At 42.0% G+C, this 24,675-nt stretch overlaps 1 protein-coding gene across 9 annotated transcripts in view; it reads right to left on the bottom strand.

Annotated features, from left to right (window-relative positions):
* The window catches only part of TPK1 (thiamin pyrophosphokinase 1), a 260,760-nt gene that overhangs the window by 125,767 nt on the left and 110,318 nt on the right, over positions 1 to 24,675 (bottom strand). For all 9 annotated transcript variants that reach the window (XR_013832110.1, XM_079947655.1, XM_079947657.1 and 6 more), the window contains one exon: positions 11,569 to 11,641. Coding sequence is in view for 8 of the 9 variants with exons in the window: in XM_079947655.1 (XP_079803781.1) it covers positions 11,569 to 11,641 (73 nt within the window). In the remaining variant the exon portion in view is untranslated. The remainder of the gene's footprint in view (positions 1 to 11,568; positions 11,642 to 24,675) is intronic.

Consider the following 24,675-nt stretch of genomic DNA (forward strand, 5'->3'; position numbering starts at 1 on the left):
ATCTTCTTCCACCGTCTCCTCTCCCAGGTCTCGAATTCTGCCAGTCATCTCAGCCAGTTCCATATAGTCTATCAGTTGCATCTGCCATTCTTCCAGTGTGGGTAGATCTTGGGTTTTCCAATGCTTAGCAACGAGTATCCTTGCTGCTGTTGTTGCATACATAAAAACAGAATTCGAGACCTGGGAGAGGAGACGGTGGAAGAAGATTGGAAGAAATTTAAGGACTATTTGCAAAAATATTGTAAACTGTATGAATGTTAAGGAGGATGCTTGATCAGAAACAACTTGGCACCATTGAATTAGATAAATTGAACTATGAAGATAAGCTAAATTTAGGAAAAAATCAACTTTTAGATAATGATTAGGCTAAACTAAAAAGTTTTAAAAAGTCAAATGAATATATCTAAAATTTAAGATATAACATTGGAAAATTAGATAAGGTGGGGACAAGGTGATAAATTGCTGAATTAATTTTTATATTTTGGAACGTAGGAGAGGGAGATGTGAGGAAGTCCAAAAAGGATAAGAAAATATGTTATGAAATGTGATATTTTTTGTATGTTTTGTTTATTATGTTATAATTTAAAAAAAAACCTATTAATAAATATCATATATATATATAAAAGAAAAGTTTGTTCAAAAATACATTGAGTTTGATTTGTATGCCCACAGTTAATTTGCATTAAGTATGTAGAGAATTCCAAAAATGCAGCATTCAGAGCTGGAGATGAAAAGATTAGTAATAGTGAATGCAATGCATTGCTCTGCAACTCCTGTCCACAGCCCTGTATTCATAAGGAAGCCCTTTCAAGGATTACACTGACACAGATTTTTCAAGTAATTACTCTCATGGGATGGAAGACTTCAGCTAACTCAAAAGGCATTTGCTCTTGAAATTCATTCCTGTGGATTTGTTTTTCAGACATATGGCTGCTCAAGTTGTAAGATCAGTTCAATATTTTGGTTACACTCTAAGAAATAGACTTTGATGCCAGTCAGGGGCTTCATTTTCTTTTTATAGTATAATAGATTACATTTCAAAAGGTGCGGTAGTACGGCAGTAAAAAAACAAAAACAAACCCTCAGCTCACCCTGTTTCTTCCACCTAAAAATCAAAATCAAAATTTGCTCTTTATATAGTAATGCACTCACACAAAGAAATATTAATGATAGTCCAGAAAGATTAATAGTCCAAAGAAATATTAATGATAGTCCATTAATTAACGATTAATGATACTGTTGAACTACCGCATGAACATCAGTTGTCTTTTCACTGCTATTTTCCTTGTCCAGTTCAAGAACATATTTTGCTGTTGTTTACACAAATGCAGACACAAAGCAATGACCAGGAAGCCAAAAACACCATTAAATACCTCAGAGTCTTTTAAGGCGTGAATCTCCCATTGACACCAGAAGAATTTGTGCATATTTATACTTCACAGTAATGTACTCTGCACTATTTATCTTCTCTTGTTTCATGTACAGTACACCAAATTCCATGTGGAATGTGAAATCTGGCCTATGCAGGCATTTCAGCTGTACCAAAACATATTTATTTCATATACATATGTACCACCTAATACTTCAGACGCTCTGTATTATATTATGATCACTATGTTGCCAGCAATCTTCTATTGAGTTAATCTAGCATGAGTAACATGCCAAGAACTCCAGGGGATAACGGTATGTAGATTTGTATTGGTTTGAGCTGAAGGCCCATCTTTAGCATGGATTGCTGTATAGGTTTGGTCAAGCCTCTCTTGTAGCCTCTGTTCCTCGTATGTCAGATGGGAGAATTAAACACCTCCCTCACAGAGTTTTTATAAGGATGAACTAGAGAAGGACTGTAAATTATCAAGCACATCCAAAGAACTATAGTAATAATGTGGAGACCCATGGAATTTTACAGACATTTGGTATAGAATCATAGAATCATAGAGTTGGAAGAGACCACAAGGGCCATCGAGTCCAACCCCCTGCCAAGCAGGAAACACCATCAGAGCACTCCTGACATATGGTTGTCAAGCCTCTGCTTAAAGACCTCCAAAGAAGGAGACTCCACCACACTCCTTGGCAGCAAATTCCACTGTCAAACAGCTCTTACTGTCAGGAAGTTCTTCCTAATGTTTAGGTGGAATCTTCTTTCTTGTAGTTTGGATCCATTGTTCCATGTCCGCTTCTCTGGAGCAGCAGAAAACAACCTTTCTCCCTCCTCTATGTGACATCCTTTTATATATTTGAACATGGCTATCATATCACCCCTTAACCTCCTCTTCTCCAGGCTAAACATGCCCAGCTCCCTTAGCCGTTCTTCATAAGGCATCGTTTCCAGGCCTTTGACCATTTTGGTTGCCCTCCTCTGGACACGTTCCAGTTTGTCAGTGTCCTTCTTGAACTGTGGTGCCCAGAACTGGACACAGTACTCCAGGTGAGGTCTGACCAGAGCAGAATACAGTGGCACTATTACTTCCCTTGATCTAGATGCAATACTCCTATTGATGCAGCCCAGAATTGCATTGGCTTTTTTAGCTGCCGCGTCACACTGTTGGCTCATGTCAAGTTTGTGGTCAACCAAGACTCCTAGATCCTTTTCACATGTACTGCTCTCAAGCCAGGTGTCACCCATCTTGTATTTGTGCCTCTCATTTTTTTTGCCCAAGTGCAATACTTTACATTTCTCCCTGTTAAAATTCATCTTGTCATACTTTTCCTTTTAGTATTACTGTCCATGGGATCTCACCCAGCACTTCCCTAAGTTTTATGAAGTCGGCTTTCTTAAAGTCAAGAAATTGAGTCCTAGTATGCTTGGCTGCTCCTTTCCGCTGTATAGTAAACTTCAGAAGAGCATGATCACTCACGCCTAATGATCCTTCCACTTCTACCCCACTAACCAGGTCATCAACATTGGTTAGGACCAGATCTAAAATGGCTGTTCCTTTTGTTGCTTCTCCCACTTTCTGGACAATGAAGTTGTCTGCAAGGCCAGTGAGGAATCTGTTTGACCTTATGCTCTTGGCTGAGTTTGACATCCAACAAATATCCGGGTAATTGAAGTCCCCCATTACTACTATCTCCCTTCCTTTTGCATGCTTGGCCATGTGTTCCAGGAAGGCATCATCTATGTCCTCCGTTTGGCTTGGGGATCTATAGTAAACTCCCACAATGAGGTCACTGTTATTCTTCTCTCCCTTAATTTTGACCCCAATGCTCTCACTTTGGCTTTGAGGTTCTAAATCTTGGATCTCTTCACAGGTATACACATCCCTGACATATAACGCCACTCCTCCTCCTTTCTTGTCTGGCCTGTTTCTCTGAAATAGATTGTATCCCTCCATTATTACATTCCAATCGTGGGACTTATCCCACCAGGTTTCAGTGATGCCTATTATGTCATATTTAGTTTGCTGTACCAAGAGCTCAAGCTCATCTTGTTTATTTCCCATGCTTTGCGCATTAGTGTACAGACATTGAAGTCCATTAATCATTCCCCCGTGTCTCTTATTTAAGGATTTTTTCCTTCCACCACTAGGTCTGCGTGCTGTTTGCTCCATTTGGTCTATGACATTTGGATGATCATCTTCATCAATTGATAGACTCCTACCTTCAGGAGCACTGTCTCCCTCCCCCACATTAGTCAGTTTAAAGCCCTCCTGATGAGGTTTCCGAGATTTTTGGCAAAAACATTTCTCCCAACCGTTGTGAGGTGCAGCCCATCGCTTGCCAGAAGTCCATCTTCAAGAAACTGCAGTCCGTGATCTAAGAATCCAAACCGTTCCTGTTTACACCATTTGCGAAGCCAGCTGTTCACTTCCACTATTTTTCCCTCTCTCCCTGGGGCACGTCGTTCAACTGGGAGGACAGATGAGATGACAATTTGTGCATTTAATTGCTTCAATTTCCTGCCCAGAGCCTCGTAGTCTCTTTTGATCTTCTGGAGGCTATTGCTTGCAGTGTCATTGGTTCCCACATGAACCAAGAGGAAGGGGTATTTGTCAGTGGGTTTTATGATTCCTTGCAGTCGTTCAGTTACATCTTGGATCTTAGCTCCGGGGAGACAACACACTTCCCGAGACATCTTGTCAGGCCCACAGATCACTGCTTCTGTTCCCCTCAGTAGGGAATCCCCTATCACCACTACACGCCTCCTCTTAGGTCTGGTCGGGGTTCTTCCGTGAGCTGTCCGTTCCAAGGTCGCCTGCACATTCCCTGAGGACTGACTTTGCTGCTCGTCTTCATATACCTGATCGACTGTAATGAGGGAGAGATCCTCAAATGGAGTCTGCTCTTCGTCTTCCATGCTAGGGGAGAGGACCTCAAAGCGATTGTGTATTTCTAAACAATCAGAGCGAACCCTGGGCCTCCTACTTCTTTGAGTCATGTTTCTCCATATATCTGGCTCCTGTGTTGGTGAACTAGCCTCCTTCTCAGGGGAGTCCCCTGTCTCCTCCTTGGTGGAGACGGTGTGCTCTGTTGCTTCCAAGAAGAGCTCCAGCTCTCTAATTCTTTGGAGTGTAGCTACACGTTCCTCCAGTTGCTGGACTTTGTCTTCTAAGAGGGCAATCAACATGCAATTGCTGCAGGTAAAGCTGCCTGTAGACCAAAGGCATCGGAGAACCATGCTCATGCTTCACTGGGAGTAGATTTCCATCCTGTGTTGGGAAGCATCCAGACATCACTTTCAGAATCAAGGTAAAATCTGTGCTAGCATACATTCAGCAGGAGTTCAATGCAATGATCCAAAGTATAGAATAAGGGAAAACGCAAGGGAGAAGGGGAGCTGCAAGCAAGGAATACAAGGGGGTACGGAAGTCCTGATTTGTAGGCAATAGATCCCTAACATCTTGGTGTTTATATATGACTCCTAGCAGATTTAGAGATTACTTTGGGAATTAACAGAAACCCTGCCCCCTCTGACATTTGCACAGGGAGAGCAGCTAATCAGCCACAAAGAAACAAACACACACACACACACACACACACACACACGAGAAAACCCTTTTTGCTCCTTCTTCAGCTGCTGCCCTGCAGCTAATCACCTGCCTCAACAGAAACCCTGCCCCCTCTGACCCTTGCACAGGGAGAGCAGCTAATTGCAGAGGAGTGTCAGGCCTAATGAGCACAAGCAACTCTTCTGAGACAGGTCTTGCCCTCAGGAAGCAGTTGCTGAGAAGGAAGGTCCCCACAGCTGCCCAAGTCCCCACCTCGCCAAGGTTTTTCCTAAGCAATCTGAGACTGCACCTGTGTGAAGCTAAATTCCCCTCTGCCCTTTTCATTCCTCTCCAGGTTCTGGGAGACCAGGTGGGGAGAAGAGCTCGCTGTACCTGTGACTCTTCACCTGCCAGACTCCTCTTGCCTCTTGGCCTTCCTCCTCTCCTGGCTCAGCTTCAGCCCCTCATTCTGGACTTCTCTGTCACAGGCTCTTCTAGCTCACTAAGCCACCTCCTGCTTCTGACACCTCCCTCTCCCAGTCTTCTCCCTCAGACCACTCATCGTCATCCCACCAGCAGGCCCTGGACTCTGAGCCTTCTCCCCTTGGGAGTTCCCCAGATGATTCCTCCCACCATTCCTCTGCGTCCACCCAGTCTGTGACATGCTGTAAGCTTAGCTCCCATCCTGGGGGTGCTTCTGTCTTTCATGCAGGAGAAACTGTTATACAGTTACGTTTACTTCAGGTTGCGCGTTTTCAGGTGGCGTCCCGTGGCGACCCAGAAGTACCGGAAAGGGTTACTTCCGGATTTTTCCGCTTGCACATGCACAGACACACGCATGCGCAGACGTGGTGAATCGCGATCCGCGGGTTGCATTCTTTTCAGGTTGCAAATGGGCCTCCGGAACGGATCCTGTACGCAACCAGAGGTACCACTGTATAACCATTTATGCAAGCATCTGCTTTTAGCCCATTTGTAGCAACAGGAGGCGCTAACATTACAAAATGTGAATGCTACATTTTTACAGATCCTCTCATCCTGTTTTCTTATTTTACTATTTTGAATTCAGTTGGAACAGCTGCACTGGAAGATTTTTGTATGTAAAATGAAGTTAGCTTTAGTTCCAACTGCATAAACAAATGCCTGCTTCTTTTCTTTCTTTTTTGGATAGTTAGATAACTATATAAAATGGGGGGAAGTATTTAAATTACATTCTTGTGCACTGGAAGATTATAATATTTGATGGACAGGGAACTATATTGTTATTTATTCTACTGAATTCTATTTTTGTCTTCCTTCATGATGGTGAATTGCTTTAGGGGCCAAAGTGTAAATGAGAAATATTGCAAGCTGAGAAATTTAATACACACATGTGAATAGATCTCAGCTTTGATACACTATCTAATAATATGTGAATTTGCTCCAAAGTGAATGAAATACCAATTCTTCATCAATACACTACAAAACATATTCATTAGCAATATCTAGATATCTAAAAAGAAAATGAAGGAACTAAAATAGGAATATACAAAACATTAGGTCAACAACAACAAAAAAGGTTTTATTGTGTGTGTGTGTGGGGGGAAGAATAAAGGTCTGGACAAAAATAATTTGTAAAAATGGTAAACTTCAGTATATTATATTATGTGTTAAACTGTGGAATCAAATTCAAAATCCTGGCCAGGAATTATTCTGCGCACAAGCTATTTCCGGTGCTCCTCCGACCCGGAAGTGGGCAGCCGCGCAGTGCAGCACCGGTAAGAGCGGGTGGCGGCAGTGGGTGTTGCTGGATAAACGAGTCCCTCAGACCTTATCCGGCCCACGGGCCTTAGTTTGGGGACACTTGTTCTAGCCTATTATAGCTACTTAGAAACATGTTTCTGGTCTCCTCATGTGTAAAGCAACAGTGGGATGAGGGACTGTGAGAGATAAAGCTATAGTCCACTTTTAAGAGTTGAGAGCCTGGTGGGTTCTGACTGAGAGCTGGCTGTGCCTTGTCAGTCAGGCAGATAGTTTGACACCTTTTGGAAGTTGGGGAGATATCTATAGCACTGATAATTACTTCTTGATTTCACCATGTCTTTGCCAGACAGCACTTATCAGTCCTTTGTGTGCTAAAGGGAAGGTGTGACTTCTCCCCTAAGGCTGAATGGGAAACAAGTAATTAGAGGGTTTTGCTGCAGCATCATTTGCTGAGATCCATACATTCTCACTTTTTTGGCTTTAAAATCAGCAACTTTAAATGCTACATATAGTATTTCAACTTTTTATAAACATTTTGTTTCTGATGTAAAAAAGGATGAAAATTTTGAAAGTTAAGTAATTACATCATTTTTTAAAAAATAAAAAACTCACTTTATTATTTCTTAACCTGATGAAAATAATTAATTGCATTTTGTTAAGTGTAGATATTATTCATGGTGGGGTGTTACTTCTAGGTACTAGGAAATAATGGTCATTTTTAAAAAACCTAGCTAGAATCTGTGAAGCCCTGTCTTAATATGGTATTATAACAGGAAATTTAAAAAGAAAATGTTCTAGGTGATATTTCCCTGTAAATTATAGCCAATTTGATTTATTAAATTGAAGGCCACCACAGACTTTCTTCAGTATGTGAAAAGGCATGTTTCTATTCCAGAAAAATCTCCATACTTCCACTGCACATTCCATTGAAAGTCACTCAACAGTAATTAATACCCCATAAAACTTCATAGTTGAGCAGCTTTACACTCTCAGTCTGTTTCTTCACATAATAACCAGAAAAGATAAGCAGAAATCAAGAAAAATAAAGTGTACACCATTTGCCCTCTATACCATTTGCCAAATGATTGATACTCTGTCAAAGGACTAATAGTAGCTGCTATATAATCTTCATGTAAACTTGCTGACATCTGAATAAAAAGCAAGTTGACATAAAGATTCACTGAAAGCCTATTTCTACTGAGTATCTTTGGGGGCCTTCAAAAGAGAAAGATTAATGACAGAGCTATCTGTAGTGTTAATGTATTTGTTAATGACACAGCAGGTTTGATACTTCTGGTGCCTATTCCCTTCAGACTGTAAACATAGTGAAAGTATCTTTGGAATATTACATTTTCCAGCAAGTTATCATGTTTTTATGTGAATTTACTTGGATTACACTGCAGTGACCTGCAAGACCTGTGCCATGTTTGTCATTCTGCCGGAAAACATGCAGCAGTACACTTGTAGCAAGTGCAAACTGGTTGTCTTGCTGGAAGAGAAGGTACAGAACTTGAGGCCCACCTAGCCACACCTCGAGCTATAGGACAACATGCAGTTTCTCAACAGAGCTGAGTGGACTGTGATGGAACAGCAGCACAGGTTGGGTGCCCCCAGGGAGCAGGAAGATCACCCAGTGCAAGAGATGAAACCTCTGGAGGAATGTGACACACAGAAGTGGGACAGTCACAAACCGCACTTTGTCTTTAGAGCTGCAAAATTGCTTCCATGCTCTCACCTTGGAGACAGATTCTGGTGTCCAGAAAAGCTAGGCAGTAGTTGCCAACCTCAAAATACACCAAGGTAGCTGTGAAAGGTACAGTGTGCAGAATTCCTGCCATGCCCCAGAGGTAAAAGAGACAGGAGGGAATGGACTTGGAGGAGTCTTTTTTCATTCTTGACCTAAGTCCTTCAGATCCTAGGCTACTGATGGTAGATGAGGATGTTGATAACCCACTTGCTACCTTCCATGGAGACATCAGAGAAATGGAATTGCAGTGTACAGAAGGCAAGCTGAGAGGGAGGAGTAGGAAGTACACAAACCATAAGGTTCCACCCTTTGTAACCTATTCTAATAATATTCAGATAAGCTCCAACAGACAGAAGGGGAAAACTCAAGAACAGCAGTAGCAGACCTTAGAACACTCCAAGCAGGCTTTGGAAGTGTACAGAATGATTCCTGCCACTCCACAGAGGAGGAAGAGATGTGTGGGGGACAGAGGCAGTAGTGTGAGGAGGAAACTGGATGTCCTGGGAGGTGTGCTATCTTCCAGGTGCAAAGATTCATGATGTGACTGAGAGGTTCCCAAGTCTTAAAAAGCCCACTAATCACCACCCCTTCCTTCTGACTCCTGTCGGTACAAATAATACCAGGCTTCAAGGGATTATGAGACTCTGGGCAGGGAGCTGAAGAGACTTGGGGCACAGGTAGTCTTTTCATCACTCCTTCCTGTTGAAAGTCGTGGTCCAGGAAGAGAGAGGAAAATACTGGAGGTAAACCACTGGCTGTGCAGGTGGTGTTTTCAGGAAGGGTTTGGCTTCTTGAATCAAGGTCTCCGCTTCAAGAGAGCTTTAAACTTCAGGGGGAGCGACAGAAGAACTCATGGTACTGGGGATAATAGCTTCATTGATGCACAGGAAACTGAGGTGGTGCTCCTGAAACCTGCTTTAGGGCAAGATATCACAAGAAGAAGGCAGCTGGAGGGAGTGACTCATGGTTTCAGTTGTCTCTACACAAATCCACAAAGTATGGGAAACAAGCAAGATGAATTGGAGCTTTTAGTACAGGTGGGCATTACTGAAACCTGGTAGGATAAGACTCATGAGTGGAATGTAGGAATTGAAGGGTATAACCTGTTCAAAAGGAATAGACCAAACAGGAAGAGAGAAGGAGCAGCATTATATGTAAAGAACCTCTACACTTGTGAAGAAATCCATGACCTGGAGCATAGAAAGCAGATTGAGGGAATATGGGTAAAAATTGTAGGAGAGAGAAACAACAGTGACCCTACTGTGGATGTCTGCTATAAACTGCCTGAAGACTGGATTATGACTTCAAAAAGCAGATTACGAAACATTCAAAAAGGAGAGATATAGTAGTCATGGGAGACTTCAACATCCCAATTTCTCAGCGGTTCTCAACCTGTGGGTCCCCAGATGTTGTTGGACTACAACTCCCATCATCCCTGAGCTCTGGCCTTGCTAGCTAGGGGTGATGGGAGTTGTAGTTCAACAACACCTGGGGACCCACAGGTTGAGAAAGGCTGCAATATCTGTTGGAACTCCAACTCTACCAAGAGTCTGGTTTGTTTCCGGGGGGACAGGGCGACTGCAGAGGCTCCTGTTTTGACCCATAGAGCCCGAAATCCAGAACCCCCAGGTCAGGTAAGTGTGGTGTGGGGTGGCAATGGGAAGGGCTGGGCAAGGGGACCTGCTTGTTTGCCTGGGGCTCTGATGTGCCGCCCCCAAGGTAAGTGCCACCAGGGGCGCCCCCCCTGCCCCCCGGCTACGCTTCTGGGTTGGAAGGCCATCTGCCATGGATGCTTCAGTAGAGTTTCCTACGTTGAGGGGGTTGCACTAGAAGGATGACCCCGGGGTCCCTTCCAGATCTGTTTTTCTGCTTCAACAATATTTCATCATGTCCTTACCATTTTATGTAATTGTATTTTGTATATATTATAAAATTCTAAACAAACATGTTCTATTTACAAACAAAACATTTAAATAGCTACATTTCTACCGGTAGGACGGGGTGGGGGGCACAGGAAGGAAACAAGGTTGGAAGGGGGCCATGGTCGCAAAAAGGTTGGGAAACATTGCTTCAAGGGATGCTGGTCTGTCATTTGCAGTGTGCTCACTGAGGAACGCTTGACCAGCGACAGGACTAGCTCAAGACATTTTGCTGCCTGAGGCGAAGGACAAGATGGTGCCCTCCCCTGGGGCACATATAGAAGCCAACAGGACTAGTAGTTGAATCTTATTCCAATACTGGTGATCACATAGGGGCCACATGGCACTCATAGCTCTGGTCACTCCCAACACCTCAGCATCCTTCACTTGAGGCAGATGCCAAACTTTGCCTCCTCGTAGGGCCGGCCCTGACTAGGGATGCTTCAGGAATTTGATACTGTGAATTCTAACACAAACTGATCTGCTCTGAGCTTCTTACTTCCCAAACATTCCAACATAGTTCTTGGATCAAAAAAATGTTGAATGGTTTCTTTAAATGTAAAGGTTCATCATTGTTCCACCCGATGTGTATGTCTTTAAGGGGCCAGAGAAAGGGCCAGAGCAAAATAACGAGACCCAGCTTTACAGCTGTGAAACATAGCAGGTGCTGCTGAGTTGTACTGATTAAGGTGTGTCAGCATTTGGGTGTAGTATATAAGGAGCAGCACCTAGCTCTCCCATTACCCTGGGGGTTGGGTTGGTGGTTGGGTCTGGTTTGTTGTTAATGTATAAGGAGTTTTTGTTTTTTGTAATTAAAACCTTGCTTAAGTTATTTTTGAGTCCCTTTCTTTTTAATGCATGGTCTCCCCAGCAAGCTCTCTGCAGCACTACCATACTGCAAATAGCCAACAAAAAATGCCTATCAATATATGTTTTGAAGCATGTGTTTTGAGAGAAAATACAAATTTAAGATGTGATTTTTGTAAGGTTTTTGTTTTTTTTTTAAGTTCACAGATTAAGGAAAAGTATAGAATGGTGTTATGGATCACAAGAAAGTGATATATATCAGAAATACACTGATTTGCTTCTGCCTGAGACCCAGTAACCCTGGGTTCCTTATTTAGAACAGTTTGCTATAGGGAGAAGCATTTCCCAAGCGTGCCAGGCGATAGAGCAGCAAAATGAGTGTTAAAGATGATTTCTAGGAAATTTTAATTTTAAAAAAACTTACCTTGACTGTATAATACTCCTTTACTTCAGGCATAATAGAATCAAAGTCCCCACTGATGTAATCAGGCAAAAAGCTGAGAAAGAAGTAATACTTAGTTAGATATTTTTTATTAACCTTCTCACACTATATTTCTTGAATTTAAAAAAGAGAGCGTTCGGGGGGGGGGGGGGGGAGGGATGCAAGACTGAAACAGTGGTGTCCTTTTCCAAAGTTAACATCAATAAAATGGATTGAAATTTCCAATCTTTCCGTCTAAGAAACTAATGTCTTGGACTACAATAATTTGTGGTTACTGGGCTGAGATCAGCCCGACTGATGCACAGATATGTAACATTTATCCTTGAAGATACTAAATGAGTGAAACTTATAGCAGGTATCACAATTCATTTCACAACTTTGGTACTTCTTCTGCTACAAAGTCACTCAGAATCTTATTAATGGGCTGATTTTCCGTCTCTTTTATAATTCATAGCATCTAGGCATGTTTGTGTATTCATCAGCAATGGTTAGGGAAAGAAAGAATCCATCCAGTTATAGGAGACAGCTCTCCTATAATTCTACCATGGATGAGCAGCATAGTCTGCAGAGATTATTCTCCATGCTGGGTTTCCAGGGTTGCAAGAAACTAGATAAGAGTCCCCCCACATATGTATAGCACAGGAAGCATCACTGATTACATGAATATGAAAATCTAGAGTAGTATATTCCTATTTTCTCCCACCCCACACTGTGTACTTGCAGAAAGGTAGTTTTTCAACACGTTTTGGAAAATATTATTTTGTTGCCATGGAACATTTGGAATTGAAGTTGAATGTGTATTCTGGTGAATGTTAACCTGCAGTGACTTACATTTCTGCTCACAGAAAGGCTTACAGCTACCTAGAGATTGAAAGGCAGCAGTTATCCTGGAGACTGAAATGTAATGTATGAGCCCTTAATGCACTGCTGCCAAGTCCAGAAGCTGTGCCATGCTCAGCAAACAAAGTATGGCTCTGCCGGTCTCAGTGGTTCCCACTGCATGACACCCAACCTCAATCTCAGAGCCTGTTCTTGTAACACCAGGCCAGGGGCATTAAATCTGAACTCCACATTATTTTAATTCATTTTCACTTTTAATCTGTAAACCACCTTTCTATATATATATATATATATATATATATATATATATATATATATTCACAAGGTGGTTTGCAAGCTGAAGGAACAACAAAATATACAACAAATATCACACATCTTAGAACAATCCAATCCAATCCAAAAAAGTCATAATAAAAATATGACTTTAAAATAAACATCTTATACCAAATAAAGTAATAGTCAATAATTGATTAGAATATAATAGGGCATAATAAAATTACCTCTCAGAATAGCAAGTGAACTGAAATCCACTCTCAGCAATTACAATAAGGAATTAATAAACCAAACTATAATCAATAAAAATAACAGCAAGTCACAATACATAAAATTAGGGCTGCCATATGTCCAAAATTTCCCAGACATAGCTGGGATTCGGCCTTCAGAAACAGTGTCTGGGTGGAAATCTCTGCAATGTCAGGGGAAATGTTGGGAGTGCAGATTTCAGCGATTTTTTTTTTTAAGTGTCTCCAAACCAATGGCTGTTCATTAGCGCCAGGTGCGGAGAACACTTGTCCAGCCCTCGCCACTGACGCTGCCAGGTGGGGGCTCACAGGTAGGGCGGGGGCAGAGGGTGCTCTTCACCCTCCCACCTCCCCAGCCCCTGCTACCAACGGGTGAACACTGGTGCGCCGAGCAGAGGAGTAGAGGGTGAAGAGACCCTCTGCACTCCTCAGCCCCTGCTGCTAATGGAAAAGAGCTCGCATGCAGGGTGGGGCATGGCCCATGTGCCCTCCCACCCTACGCCAGTGCTCCAAACCACCTTAATCTTTTCCCCTCCTTTTCGGAAATATAAAATGGGAAGAAGTGTGGAACTTCCTGCTTTAAACCAGGCAAGTCTTATTCTTCACTTCACTTCTTCAGAAGAGGGACTGAAAAGCAGCCTGACTTGCTCGTTCCTCTGGAGAACTTTCCATGCAGAAGACACAGACCTTTGGCTGGGCTGGAATTTTAAGCTGGGAATATATGTTTCAATGCACAGTAGCTGACCAGGGATGGGGAACCTATGGCCCTCTCTGGGTGTTAAGACTACAACATATAAGCATTGTAGTTTGTTCTTTTTAGCATTTTGTTGGCTTTTCCAGGCAACTAACACCATAATTTCAGGACAGGAAACTGGCAGAAATATTCTATGGCAAGACAAAACTTCCTAGCACAGTGTGCCCTTTTATTATTAAGTTCTGAAACTCCAAAAAAACAGGATTTCAACATTGCTGTTAATGCTAAAGTAAGGTTTAAGATTAAGATCATCAAAATGCCCCATGTAGTAAGGAAATGCAAAAGTGAGCAACTCAGTAATTGCTCAGGGCTTTTTTTTGGCACCTTAATTGTCCCAATTATGCCTCGATTCTTCACTTAATGGCGTATCTTTTCCATTAAGCTTTTCTTGCCATTGAATGTGATTCCAGATCTGACTGGAACATTGAAAAAGTAACAGACAGGATACTGTGGGGCTCCTAGCATAGCTTTCAAAAGCAAGCATCATAAACATCTACAGTTCCCTTAAAAATCCTGAATAGCCCTATGCAACTGCTGATCATCCATGAGCCAACAGTTATCAAGGTTTATTTATGTTTCATTCTGTTGAAAGGGAATAATTTGTGTGCTCCCTTCCTAGCTACACGGTCTTTTATATATTAGTCATTCAAATAATATGCTATGTGTTTGAGCACTTTATTTGGTTTTCGTTTTCTTAATGACTCTCTTGACAAGAACTATTCAGAACAAGGAAAGGTTGAGTTACTATACGTTTTATTATGAACTATTTTAACTTTAAGCGCATCCCCTCCACATAACTAGAACATATACCTATTACGCCAGTCCAACACCAATGCCAGTCTCCAGAGTCAGTGACAGCCACTCAAACCTCAGGCAACGCCTCTGAAAGGGTATGAAAAGTTCCAGTGTGGCTATGGCTGGAAGACTGAAAATAGTCTGCACATCTGCAGTTAATGGTGTGCGGATCTGTGGAACCTGGCCTTTGAGATGTCAGGAGTGAAGTGAAACCTTACAGGTATTATGTTACTCTCTGCTTCTACTTCTTTCTTGATGCCAGTAATAAGTACCCCTAAAAGTTAACAAAGCAACATGTTTGGGACTCATAAAGCCTATAAGCAAACAAAATCCTTCTTCAAGACCTGTGGGCATTTTATTCTGTTTTAAACCTTCAATGCCACATCTCCTGAATATATGTCATCTTTGCAGTAAACAACACAATAACTGTGCTGCTGGGGTATTTAATTTACTTTAATCACCTCACTTGGTATTCTATATCAGCTTATAAATTTTATGTATGCTGCCATGGCTTGTACAATCTATTTTCCTCCCAATTAGCAGTTACAATGATCCATGGCACAGTCTATAGAAAGTATCACGGAATACTGCAGTGAGTATGCGGAAACAGTTGAAAGCATGTGGCAAGTATTATGTACTTGATTCTGCATGACTCTGTTTCCTTGGCGTGGCAACTGCACTTACTTACTGTTACTGTGCACATAGAGTCGGTGCAGGGTGGTGGATAGAATCATAGAATTATAGAGTTGGAAGGGTCCACAAGGGTCATCTAGTCCAACCTCCTGCAATGCAGCAATCTTTTGCCCAACAGGCTTGAACCAAGCTTCAAATCCTTGCTCACTGGGTGATTTTGGACAAGTAACTATCTCTCAGCATTGGCTACGCTGAAGGGATGTTGGGAGAATAAAATCAGAGTAAAGCCATGCATGATGCCCAGAGCTCCTTGGAGGAAGGACAGTATATAAATCCAACAAACAAACAAACAAACAAATCTGGATAACAGCCAATGGACACAGGCCAAACTCCCACTTCTAGAAGCCCTGCTTTATGACTTCCCTTTCACATTTAATGCTTATAATGGAAGGGTACTGTAATGGGTAAGGACACGGGTGGCGCTGTGGTCTAAACTACAGAGTCTAGGGCTTGCCAATCAGAAAGTCGGCAGTTCAAATCCCCACGAGGGGGTGAGCTCCCGTTGCTCGGTCCCTGCTCCTGCCAACCTAGCAGTTCGAAAGCACGTCAAAGTGCAGGTAGATAAATACAGTAGGTACCGCTCCAGCGGGAAGGTAAACAGCGTTTCCATGTGCTGCTGTGGTTCACCAGAAGCAGCTTAGTCATGCTGACCACATGACCCGGAAGCTATACACCAGCTCCCTTGGCCAGTAAAGCGAGATGAGCGCCGCAATCCCAGAGTCGTCCGCGACTGGACTTAACGGTCTGGGGTGCCTTTACCTTTACTGTATTGGGTAAATGTCACTTTCCACTCCTGATTAAATCAATGACAAGATGAGGCATGCAACTATGTATTACCAGAGATAAGTCTAGTGAAGGTTCCCCAAAAGCCAGGAAATCACTGCTTCACCTTGGCAGCAGGCTGTGCTACATGACTGTCAAGGTTCCTTCCAATTCTGTGTGGACAGTGTTGGTTGCTAGTTGCATGCTTCCAACATGGAATGATAGCTTCAGTTGTACATATGTATATTCCAGTGAATGTCTAATCTGGGACTTCGGTCCAATGCTCTGCCGCTGACAGCCATTCAACTCCAAGAAAGTGATGAAGCTGCAATTTACCACAGGATAGCATGGCATACCACATCAATATTCCTTAAATAGTGCATTTGTTAGGCATGGGGGAGCTTGGCAGAGGTAATTTATTAGCATTTTGCAGCTTGAGTGAACATGGGAAGCCCTTAACACAACATGTTAAACTGAAAGTTTTTTTGATCATTTAATTTTATTATTTTGTTTAATCACTCATGTATCTGCAGCAGTGACCAAAGGAGGAATGACCACTGGGAGGAGCGCAGAGAGAAGGGTCACCATGGTGCATCTGCAACAGCACAACTGGATGCCTTCATCCACCCCAGCAGCAATAAAACATGTCTCTCCCACATTGGTTTCTACAGCCATAGAAGGCACTGTAACTCTTCAACGGTTTGGCTCTCCCTACCCACCCCCAAAGTGCGCTCTTCCATTGTCTCCCAAGACAGGTGGATGCCAGCCAGGAACCAAACCACTCCTGTCAGTATAAAAACTGTAGTGGGGTTACCAAATGGTTAAGTATGTTTTAATCCCATGCTTTTAACTGATGAGTTAATCATTCCAAACACACCCTGGAATAAATACCATGCTATCAAATATATAGATGCCATTTTGTGGTTCCTTAATGAAGGTAACAGTTGACTAAGTAACAGACATCTCATTTATTTTTTGGAAGGTCATCTTTAAATGCACATAACCAATGAAGAGATGCAGAAAGATGATTTATTTTTTCAATCATTGCAGTCTTTCACAGTGGGTATTTTTTAAGTTCACGTCTGCAAAAATATCAATCACTTAATCACACTGATTACCTAAATTAATTGTTATAGCTGAAGCCAAATTCTAAAAGAATAATCATGCTAAATGAGGCTATCTGTGCTTTTGAGGATTTTGAGCAAAGGTTCACAATCAGATTGGACTCAGTTCCACTTGGCATAGAGGTGAAGATTGGTTAAATCACTGCCACCCGTCATAATGACATGCAAGGGGTTGGTCTACCTGGACCAATCTACATTTAGGGACCTGTCCACACCCAGTGATGGAATGTCATCTCTTGGGCTCCTGGCATCTGTTTATTACAGTTCCCTGACCATAAATCACTTTATGCACATTTGTACAAAATCCCTTGTCTTCATTGTCCACATAATGGTTGGTGAAAATAGACTCTTCCCAGACTTCCGGAGGCGGCGCCACCGGCAATGGCGGATTCCCTCTAACTTAGAGGGAGAAAGCCCCGCAGAAATCGGGTCCTACCGCTACAGTGAAGCAGGGACCCTCTCGAAAACCGCAGGCGGGTGAAGCCTGCGACCGTGGGACTCGGCGGGCACCTTTTGTGCCCCCTCCGATCGGCAAAGGAACCCTGCAAAGGGCTCCGGAGCGGGACGGGGTGGTTGGCGCGGTGCTGAGAGTCAATCGCTACTTCTGCGGAGCAAAGCTGCACAGCTGATGCTGGAGAGCGCTGTCCTCTTTCCTGTGACAATTCGACTTTTAAACAACAACCCGTGAGTAGGACAATTGAAAGATCGGGAGATCAAAGGAATCACTCCTTTGATCAAAAGAATAAACTTGAATTTGGCACTGAAGCGGGAAGGTGTAAACAGGAAGTCCGCCTTCCGCTTTTTTGTAAATAGACTGAAGCAAAGATCTTGCAAGCTAAATAGCCTGGAAAATTGTTTCCAAGATTGAAATTTCCTGCATCTATAACCATCAAAACCCCCTTTGACAGCAGGAGAAAAGGGGAGAAGAAATTTTGACCTCTTAATCCTGCAGAGAGAGTGAAAGAATATAAGCTTCCATCGTCCCAAACCTGGGGATGGGATGTCAGAACAGAAATCATTGGAGATGTCCATTAATTGAAAACGGAACACTTTTGACAGATAGAAATAAAAGAGAAACAAAATAATTCTAATGCTGCTTTCTGCTTGTTTGTATTGTACTGTAAGGAAACAAAGTACCTGAAAATCGAAAGTAAATTTCCCTTTGTTGGATACATTTTAAAGATGGACATTAAATAGAAACTGTGTCCCCTAGAGGGAGCTTGCCAGTGTGTTTGCTGTAATTCACAGGGAAGATATAACAGCTGTGAAAACTTGACCGTGGGACCAGCTATTTGACCTTGAACAGAAATGAACAGGGAGGAAGTTTTACTTTCTGCCCTTGGCAAAATAAATGCTGTGCTGCAGCAGTTGGATGAGAAAGTGACTTTGATGAATGAAAAGTTGGATTTTATATCTGCTGCAGCCAGCAAATATGAACTAACAGGAAACGAAGTTAAAGAAATCTTACAACAATCAACCCAGGAAACTGGTTTAATAAGGCAAGTTCAAGGGCAGACGAAGATGGAAGAGGTGGCGATTGCACCTCAAAAGTTACAGAGACTCAAAATCCCGCACGACCAAAGGCTGCAACATTGGAAGATTGAACTTGGAGAATATTTGCAAGACTCTGGAGTTAAGGAAATTTCTAGCTCTGGTGGGACTGTGAAACAAGTCGATGAATATTCCTGGAACAACTACCTTTCAGATTATAAATTAAACATAGGGGAGTGGATTAGCGGGGAATGGGACAATCTGATGAAAGAAAATGGAGAATACTACTGTAAGGAATCCCCCAGAGACTCACTCCCCAAGGAGAAAGGGAAGAAACTACGTAAGAACCCAACAAGGGACAAGGATGTGTGCAAGTACAAACAGGAACAATAAAACCTGCAGAGGGGGCATAGAAGGGACCTGAGAGCCTCAGATATTAGAACACCAGATTGATGGACAGGATATAATGGTGAAAGGACTGACACTACCCGAAACCAGGAAGAAGGGACGTTGGATAAAACTAGAATTTCCATTTATATATCTTTTTATTTTTGGAATTAGTGTAATACTAATGAAATACTAGAATGTGCTGGAAAGGATTAATTGGCTTTAGCAGAAAGGTTTGAAGGAGTTAAGTTTAAATATGGTTTAAATTTTGAAATTTTATTGCTTTGAAGGTAAGATAAGGTTAAAGAAATTAATGGTAAATTGAATTGTAAAATTTTTGAATGTTAATGATAATGAAATAAAATAAAATGAAGTGGTTTTAGTAATAAGGTAAAATAAGAATTTGCAAGAATGGATTGATATCAGACAAAAATTTGAAGCTATAATACGTGAGGATAAATAATTAAGGGTAAATTAAGAGTGTATGAATTTGCTGAACCAATTTTTAATTGGAATACGAAAAGGGAGGTGTGAGGAAGTCAGGAAAATAAGTAAATGAACGGTAAGAAGCTAAAAAGAGGGATTTTTATTTTTTCCTTTTTCCTTTTTCTTTTTATGTTAAATTTTGGTTTTTGTATTTTTTGTGCTTTTTATTGTTTATTGTCTTGTAACTTCTTTTTTGTTAAAAATGTAATAAAATATCATTTAAAAAAGAAAAAAGGAAAAAAAGAAAATAGACTCTTCTCTATGAAGCAATATATTTCTTACGTTTTTTAGAGGCCCCAAATCTTGTTGTTTTATGTCCAGCTGAGAGACCACCTGCTAATCTGACAGATAAGTTCTGTAAGCAGCAGCAGCCTTGAGTCTGACAATCCGAATTCCACCGTGAACGAGACTAAAAAACCCTTCATGGTAGGTTTTAACCTTGCACTTTTGTGATTAGCTACATTCATTGACGTGCTACCTTAGACTGAACGCGGGTGGCGCTGTGGTCTAAACCACAGAGCCTAGGGCTTGCTGATCAGAAGGTTGGCGGTTCGAATCCCCGTGACGGGATGGGACGAGCTCCTGTTGCTCGTTCCCTGCTCCTGCCAACCTAGCAGTTCGAAAGCATGTCAAAGTGCAAGTAGATAAATAGGTATTACAACACTGTGCACTTGACTGACTCTGCCATACTAGGCAATATCTTTGGCCCTCCAGAAGGGCTATTTCTAAAATAAATCTCAGGTTTCCACATACAAGTAAGTCTGTCCATCAGCAGAGGCGGGAGAGATAGCATTAGAAGATGAGAAGGGGAAGGTAAAATATGGTGTTTGAGGACCTTCTAATATAGATAATCTGTTGGAGTGCCCTTGTGCTCTCCTCTTCCCCAGGAGCAGCAGTAAGGAAAAGTCTTTCTCAATGCAGAGATAAAGGTCATTGTGATGCCAGCAGCCATTACATCAATCATTTCTTGTTCTTTCCCCTAACTCCAAGATAAACCAGGCTGCAGATTTCAAACATCCACTTGGTGGGCATGTCATAAGCAGTCAAATAACTAATTCAATTTGACATTCGACTTTTAAGGTCAAATATGCTAAATTATGAATATAGGCCCAGGCAGTGAATTGTGAGTGGCTTTAATCCCCACTCAACCACAAAGCTCATGAGGTGACATTGGACCAGCTACTATCTTTCACCAATCCCATAGGCCTGTTGTGAGGATAAGATGGATGACCCTGATGTACAGTGCTGTTAAGGAACAAGCAAATGAACAAACACAGACAACTGTAATGTTATGAGAACAGTTTTAAATCTGTTCATTAAAAAATATTCACTAGTCTACTGAAATGCTTTGAATACTTGATTTCAGTTACCGTAAATAGGTAAAGGGACCCCTGACTGTTAGGTCCAGTCGTGACCGACTCTGGGGTTGCGGCGCTCATCTCACTTTACTGACTGAGGGAGCCGGTGTTTGTCCACAGACAACTTCCGGGTCATGTGGCCAGCATGACTAAGCCACTTCTGGCAAACCAGAGTAGTGCACGGAAGCACCGTTTACTTTCCTGCCAGAGTAGTACCTATTTATCTACTTGCACTTTGACGTGCTTTCAAACTGCTAGATTAGCAGGAGCTGGGACCGAGCAACGGGAGCTCACCCCGTTACGGGGATTCGAACCGCTGGCCTTCCGATCGGCAAGCCCTAGGCTCTGTGGTTTAGACAGATTTCATTTTAATTAGTTAAGGCTCTCCTCTCAAGCTTAGTTCAGCATGCTAGATTCTAATTAAAATGCAAACTTTACACTTGCTTAATGAAAACTGCTACTTCCACTAACTTAAGTAACACTTAACCTTGTTCTTAAAGATAAGGATGGGCTTAACTCACTTGCTGACTGAGAATTATTTAAATAACCTTATCAAGGTATTCTGAACTATGCTATTATGCTGCAGCAAAGGTCCATTGATCCAAGTCTTGAATCACCACTTCTTCATGAATGCAGTGATAACTGTCACTCTATTGTCTCTTTAGTACTGTACATCAATATGCATCAGTGCTGCTAAAGAGAATATAAATGCTGACTTACTAGGAAAAACTTATATTTGGAAGTACTTGTTCAAAAGGTCCTATTGGGTCAATTCTGACCTACAACAAGCAGGAGACAATGGCTATATCTACACCTTTCAATGGTCATTAGGTTCCCCAAAGCATTTTGGGAATTTAACTGTGGTAGACTGAAGGGCTGAAAAGATGGCCCCAGCAACCCCTCCCTCTTGAACTGCATAACTCAATTTCCAAGGATCACTGAGAAGCGGGGATGGTTATTAATAGGTAAATGTTTATATTGCTCTATGCAAAGCAGTGCACAACAATAAAAAACAATAAAACTACATGAGAAATAACAAAAATAACAAAAATAGTGCAAGAGTCTGCCTTTTTCTCAATGATACATTATACCTAGATTTAGAAAGTATACCTATTTCATTTGGGCAAGTTTGTTACTGGAGATGTGCAAGTAGGATACTTTTTTTGATGTTTGGATGCTGGAAAAAAACAACTACAGTGGTACCTCGGGTTACAGACGCTTCAGGTTACAGACTCCACTAACCCAGAAATATAACCTCGGGTTAAGAACTTTGCTTCAGGATAAGAACAGAAATTGTGTTCCAGTGGCGCGGTGGCAGCAGGAGGCAATACTGCTCCTTTCTCTCAGGGAGAACCACTCTTGTATCATATTTTTGATTTTGCGAGATTACAAATGTTTCCAAAAACTAGGATATTATTATTTTCCACTAGTAATATAGCATTGAGTTAGCTACATTCACAAAATGGGAATATATAGGTTATACATGACAGAATTTATTTAGTGTGTTGGCATTTTCCAAAGTAGAATAGAGTAGCTCACTCCTGCACATCTGTTAGCAGGTTGTACTTTCTGCTCAAATCCTGTCTTGCAGTTCATTATTAACTGGTGACCCTAGTTTCTGTGATGTTGTATCAAGATTAAGAAAATATCACAGTATAGCTTGGTCAATTCAAAGCCTCTGCTGGAATTTCTTGCCTTGGGATGGAGTAAGCAGAAATCACTGAGGAGCTGGTATGCAGTATTAGCTTGCTTGACAAATGTGAATATTGACTACTACATCAACTTTTATTCTTATGTCTACTGATACTGCTCTAGTCAAAGAAACTACCAGCACATAGGAACCAATTCCTAGGGGCTGAGGGATCTTTGCCCCCCCCCAATTATTTGAGTGAGGTGCCCCCCAAGTTGATAGCCATTCAGTGTGTGTGCACTGCGTCATGTGATCAATCATGCAGGGCATGGCTTACCTGCCCCCCCCCATATTTTATTCAAGTTGGCACCTCTGTAGCAGCATGTTGGAAAAATCCCAAAAATGGTTTGATTTTTTTAAGGTTTTGAGTATACAATTTCATGTTGTTGGTTTTTTGTTTTTGTTTTTTTAAAAAATATATGAGAGACTGCTCCTCATGTTCCAGTAATATTATGTAAAGCAAAGATGTCTAGCAAATCCCAAGAAGCTTATCAAGACCTTTAGGAGTTCACCCATATGGTTTTAAACCCTACCATAAAAGCTTCAGGGCCAGCTTAAAGGGCTGACACATCAATGATTGGTAGATCTGAAATTTGACACCCAGGATGCACAGTACAGTTTTTGTTTTTATTTTATTTACTTAATCCATTTGCTCGTCTCAGTATCAACCTCTGCTATTTAACCCTGCTTCCTGGCTGGCAGAAATTGCCACTGTGTCTGCCATGGTTCATATATTCGGGTCAGGAGGGCTGAAGTAACTGAGCTATGCGCTGCTAACTTTCACCGTGAACTGGACCATCTATAGTAGCGCTTGACTGTACAAAGGCCTGGCCTAAGGAGTGTGATGGACAGCAGAGCCAGGCCAGAGTCTGGCGATGCAGTGCCCCTGAAATGCCACCAGAGGGCTGGAGCCTCTCTCTGATTGGCTAGCCACGGAAGGGGGAGGAGCATCATTTGGGGGGGGGGAGAATAAAAGGGGCAGTTTCTGAGGGAGAGTAAGAGAGGGGTGGATGTGAGAAGAGATAGGGCTAAGGTTCAGCAGGAGAAATAGGGAGTAGGATAGGATTTGACTGAGGGAGAACTGGTTCTGGGTGAAGTTAAATATCCACACTGAGGAGACTATCCATAGCGAGAGGACAGAGCCTCACAGCTTGGATAGGGAGACCATCTTGAGGGTCTGGGGGGAAAGGTATACAGAGAGAACAGGCGTGTCCTGGGAGGGTTGGGACTGAACTGGGAGAATCCAGACTCCCTGGGTCTCCATCTAGCCAGGAGGGGAGAGTCCTTCTAGGTGAGGGGATCCCCTGGATCTGTTATTCCTTTGGGAATATCTCAGGAGTGGTAACTGAGGGAAAGTGCCCCTCACTCGTGAACCAGGGCATTAGTCTGTGAAGGAAGCTGTGTTGTATTAAAAGGATTTAACTGAAGAACCTGTCATACAACTAAGTAACAGAAACGGAAGTGTAACTGATTTTGTGTAAAGAGAGGTTAAGAGAAGCTGTGACTCTACACTGTGTTTAAGCCTGAGACATCTTATACTTAATTAAAGTACCATATTTTTCGCTCTATAACACGCACCCGACCATAACACGCACGTAGTTTTTAGAGGAGGAAAATCCGTAGGCATGCCACCCGTAGGCATTCCCTCCATAACACGCACAGACATTTCCCCTTACTTTTTAGGAGGAAAAAAGTGAGTGTTATGGTGCAAAAAATACAGTAAATAAGTTAACTTCTACCCAAAAGACTGCATTTCCTGACTCACTTTGTTTCATAACTTTCTTTTTGTTTAATAAACTTTTCTTGTTTATCATTTTCTTCCTGAGACTCTAATTACTAAGTTTTCCCTCACACAAGTCCCACACTAGACATCCCGTGGTAAATTTGTAAAACTTTGTATTAACTGGTGTACAGTGAGGTGTGTGCACTATATTTAATAGGGGGCAGTTAGTGGGGTAAGTCTACACATGATTAATTGGTGATAAGTGGTTGTATCCCCTACAAGGAGATTCTCCATCTTTAGAAAGAAAAGAAGAAGAAGAGGGTAGAAAGAACCAGGCATTCATGCGGGACATCATCTGTCTGAAAGTATAAACTGAAGCTTAGGCATACACTGACTTAATGTAAATAAGTAAATAAATATATAAATAAATAAATAAATAAAAACCCTCCCCCTGCTGTAGACTGG

This window comes from Podarcis cretensis, assembly GCF_951804945.1.
Source record: "Podarcis cretensis genome assembly, chromosome: 12".
NCBI lineage: Eukaryota > Metazoa > Chordata > Lepidosauria > Squamata > Lacertidae > Podarcis > Podarcis cretensis.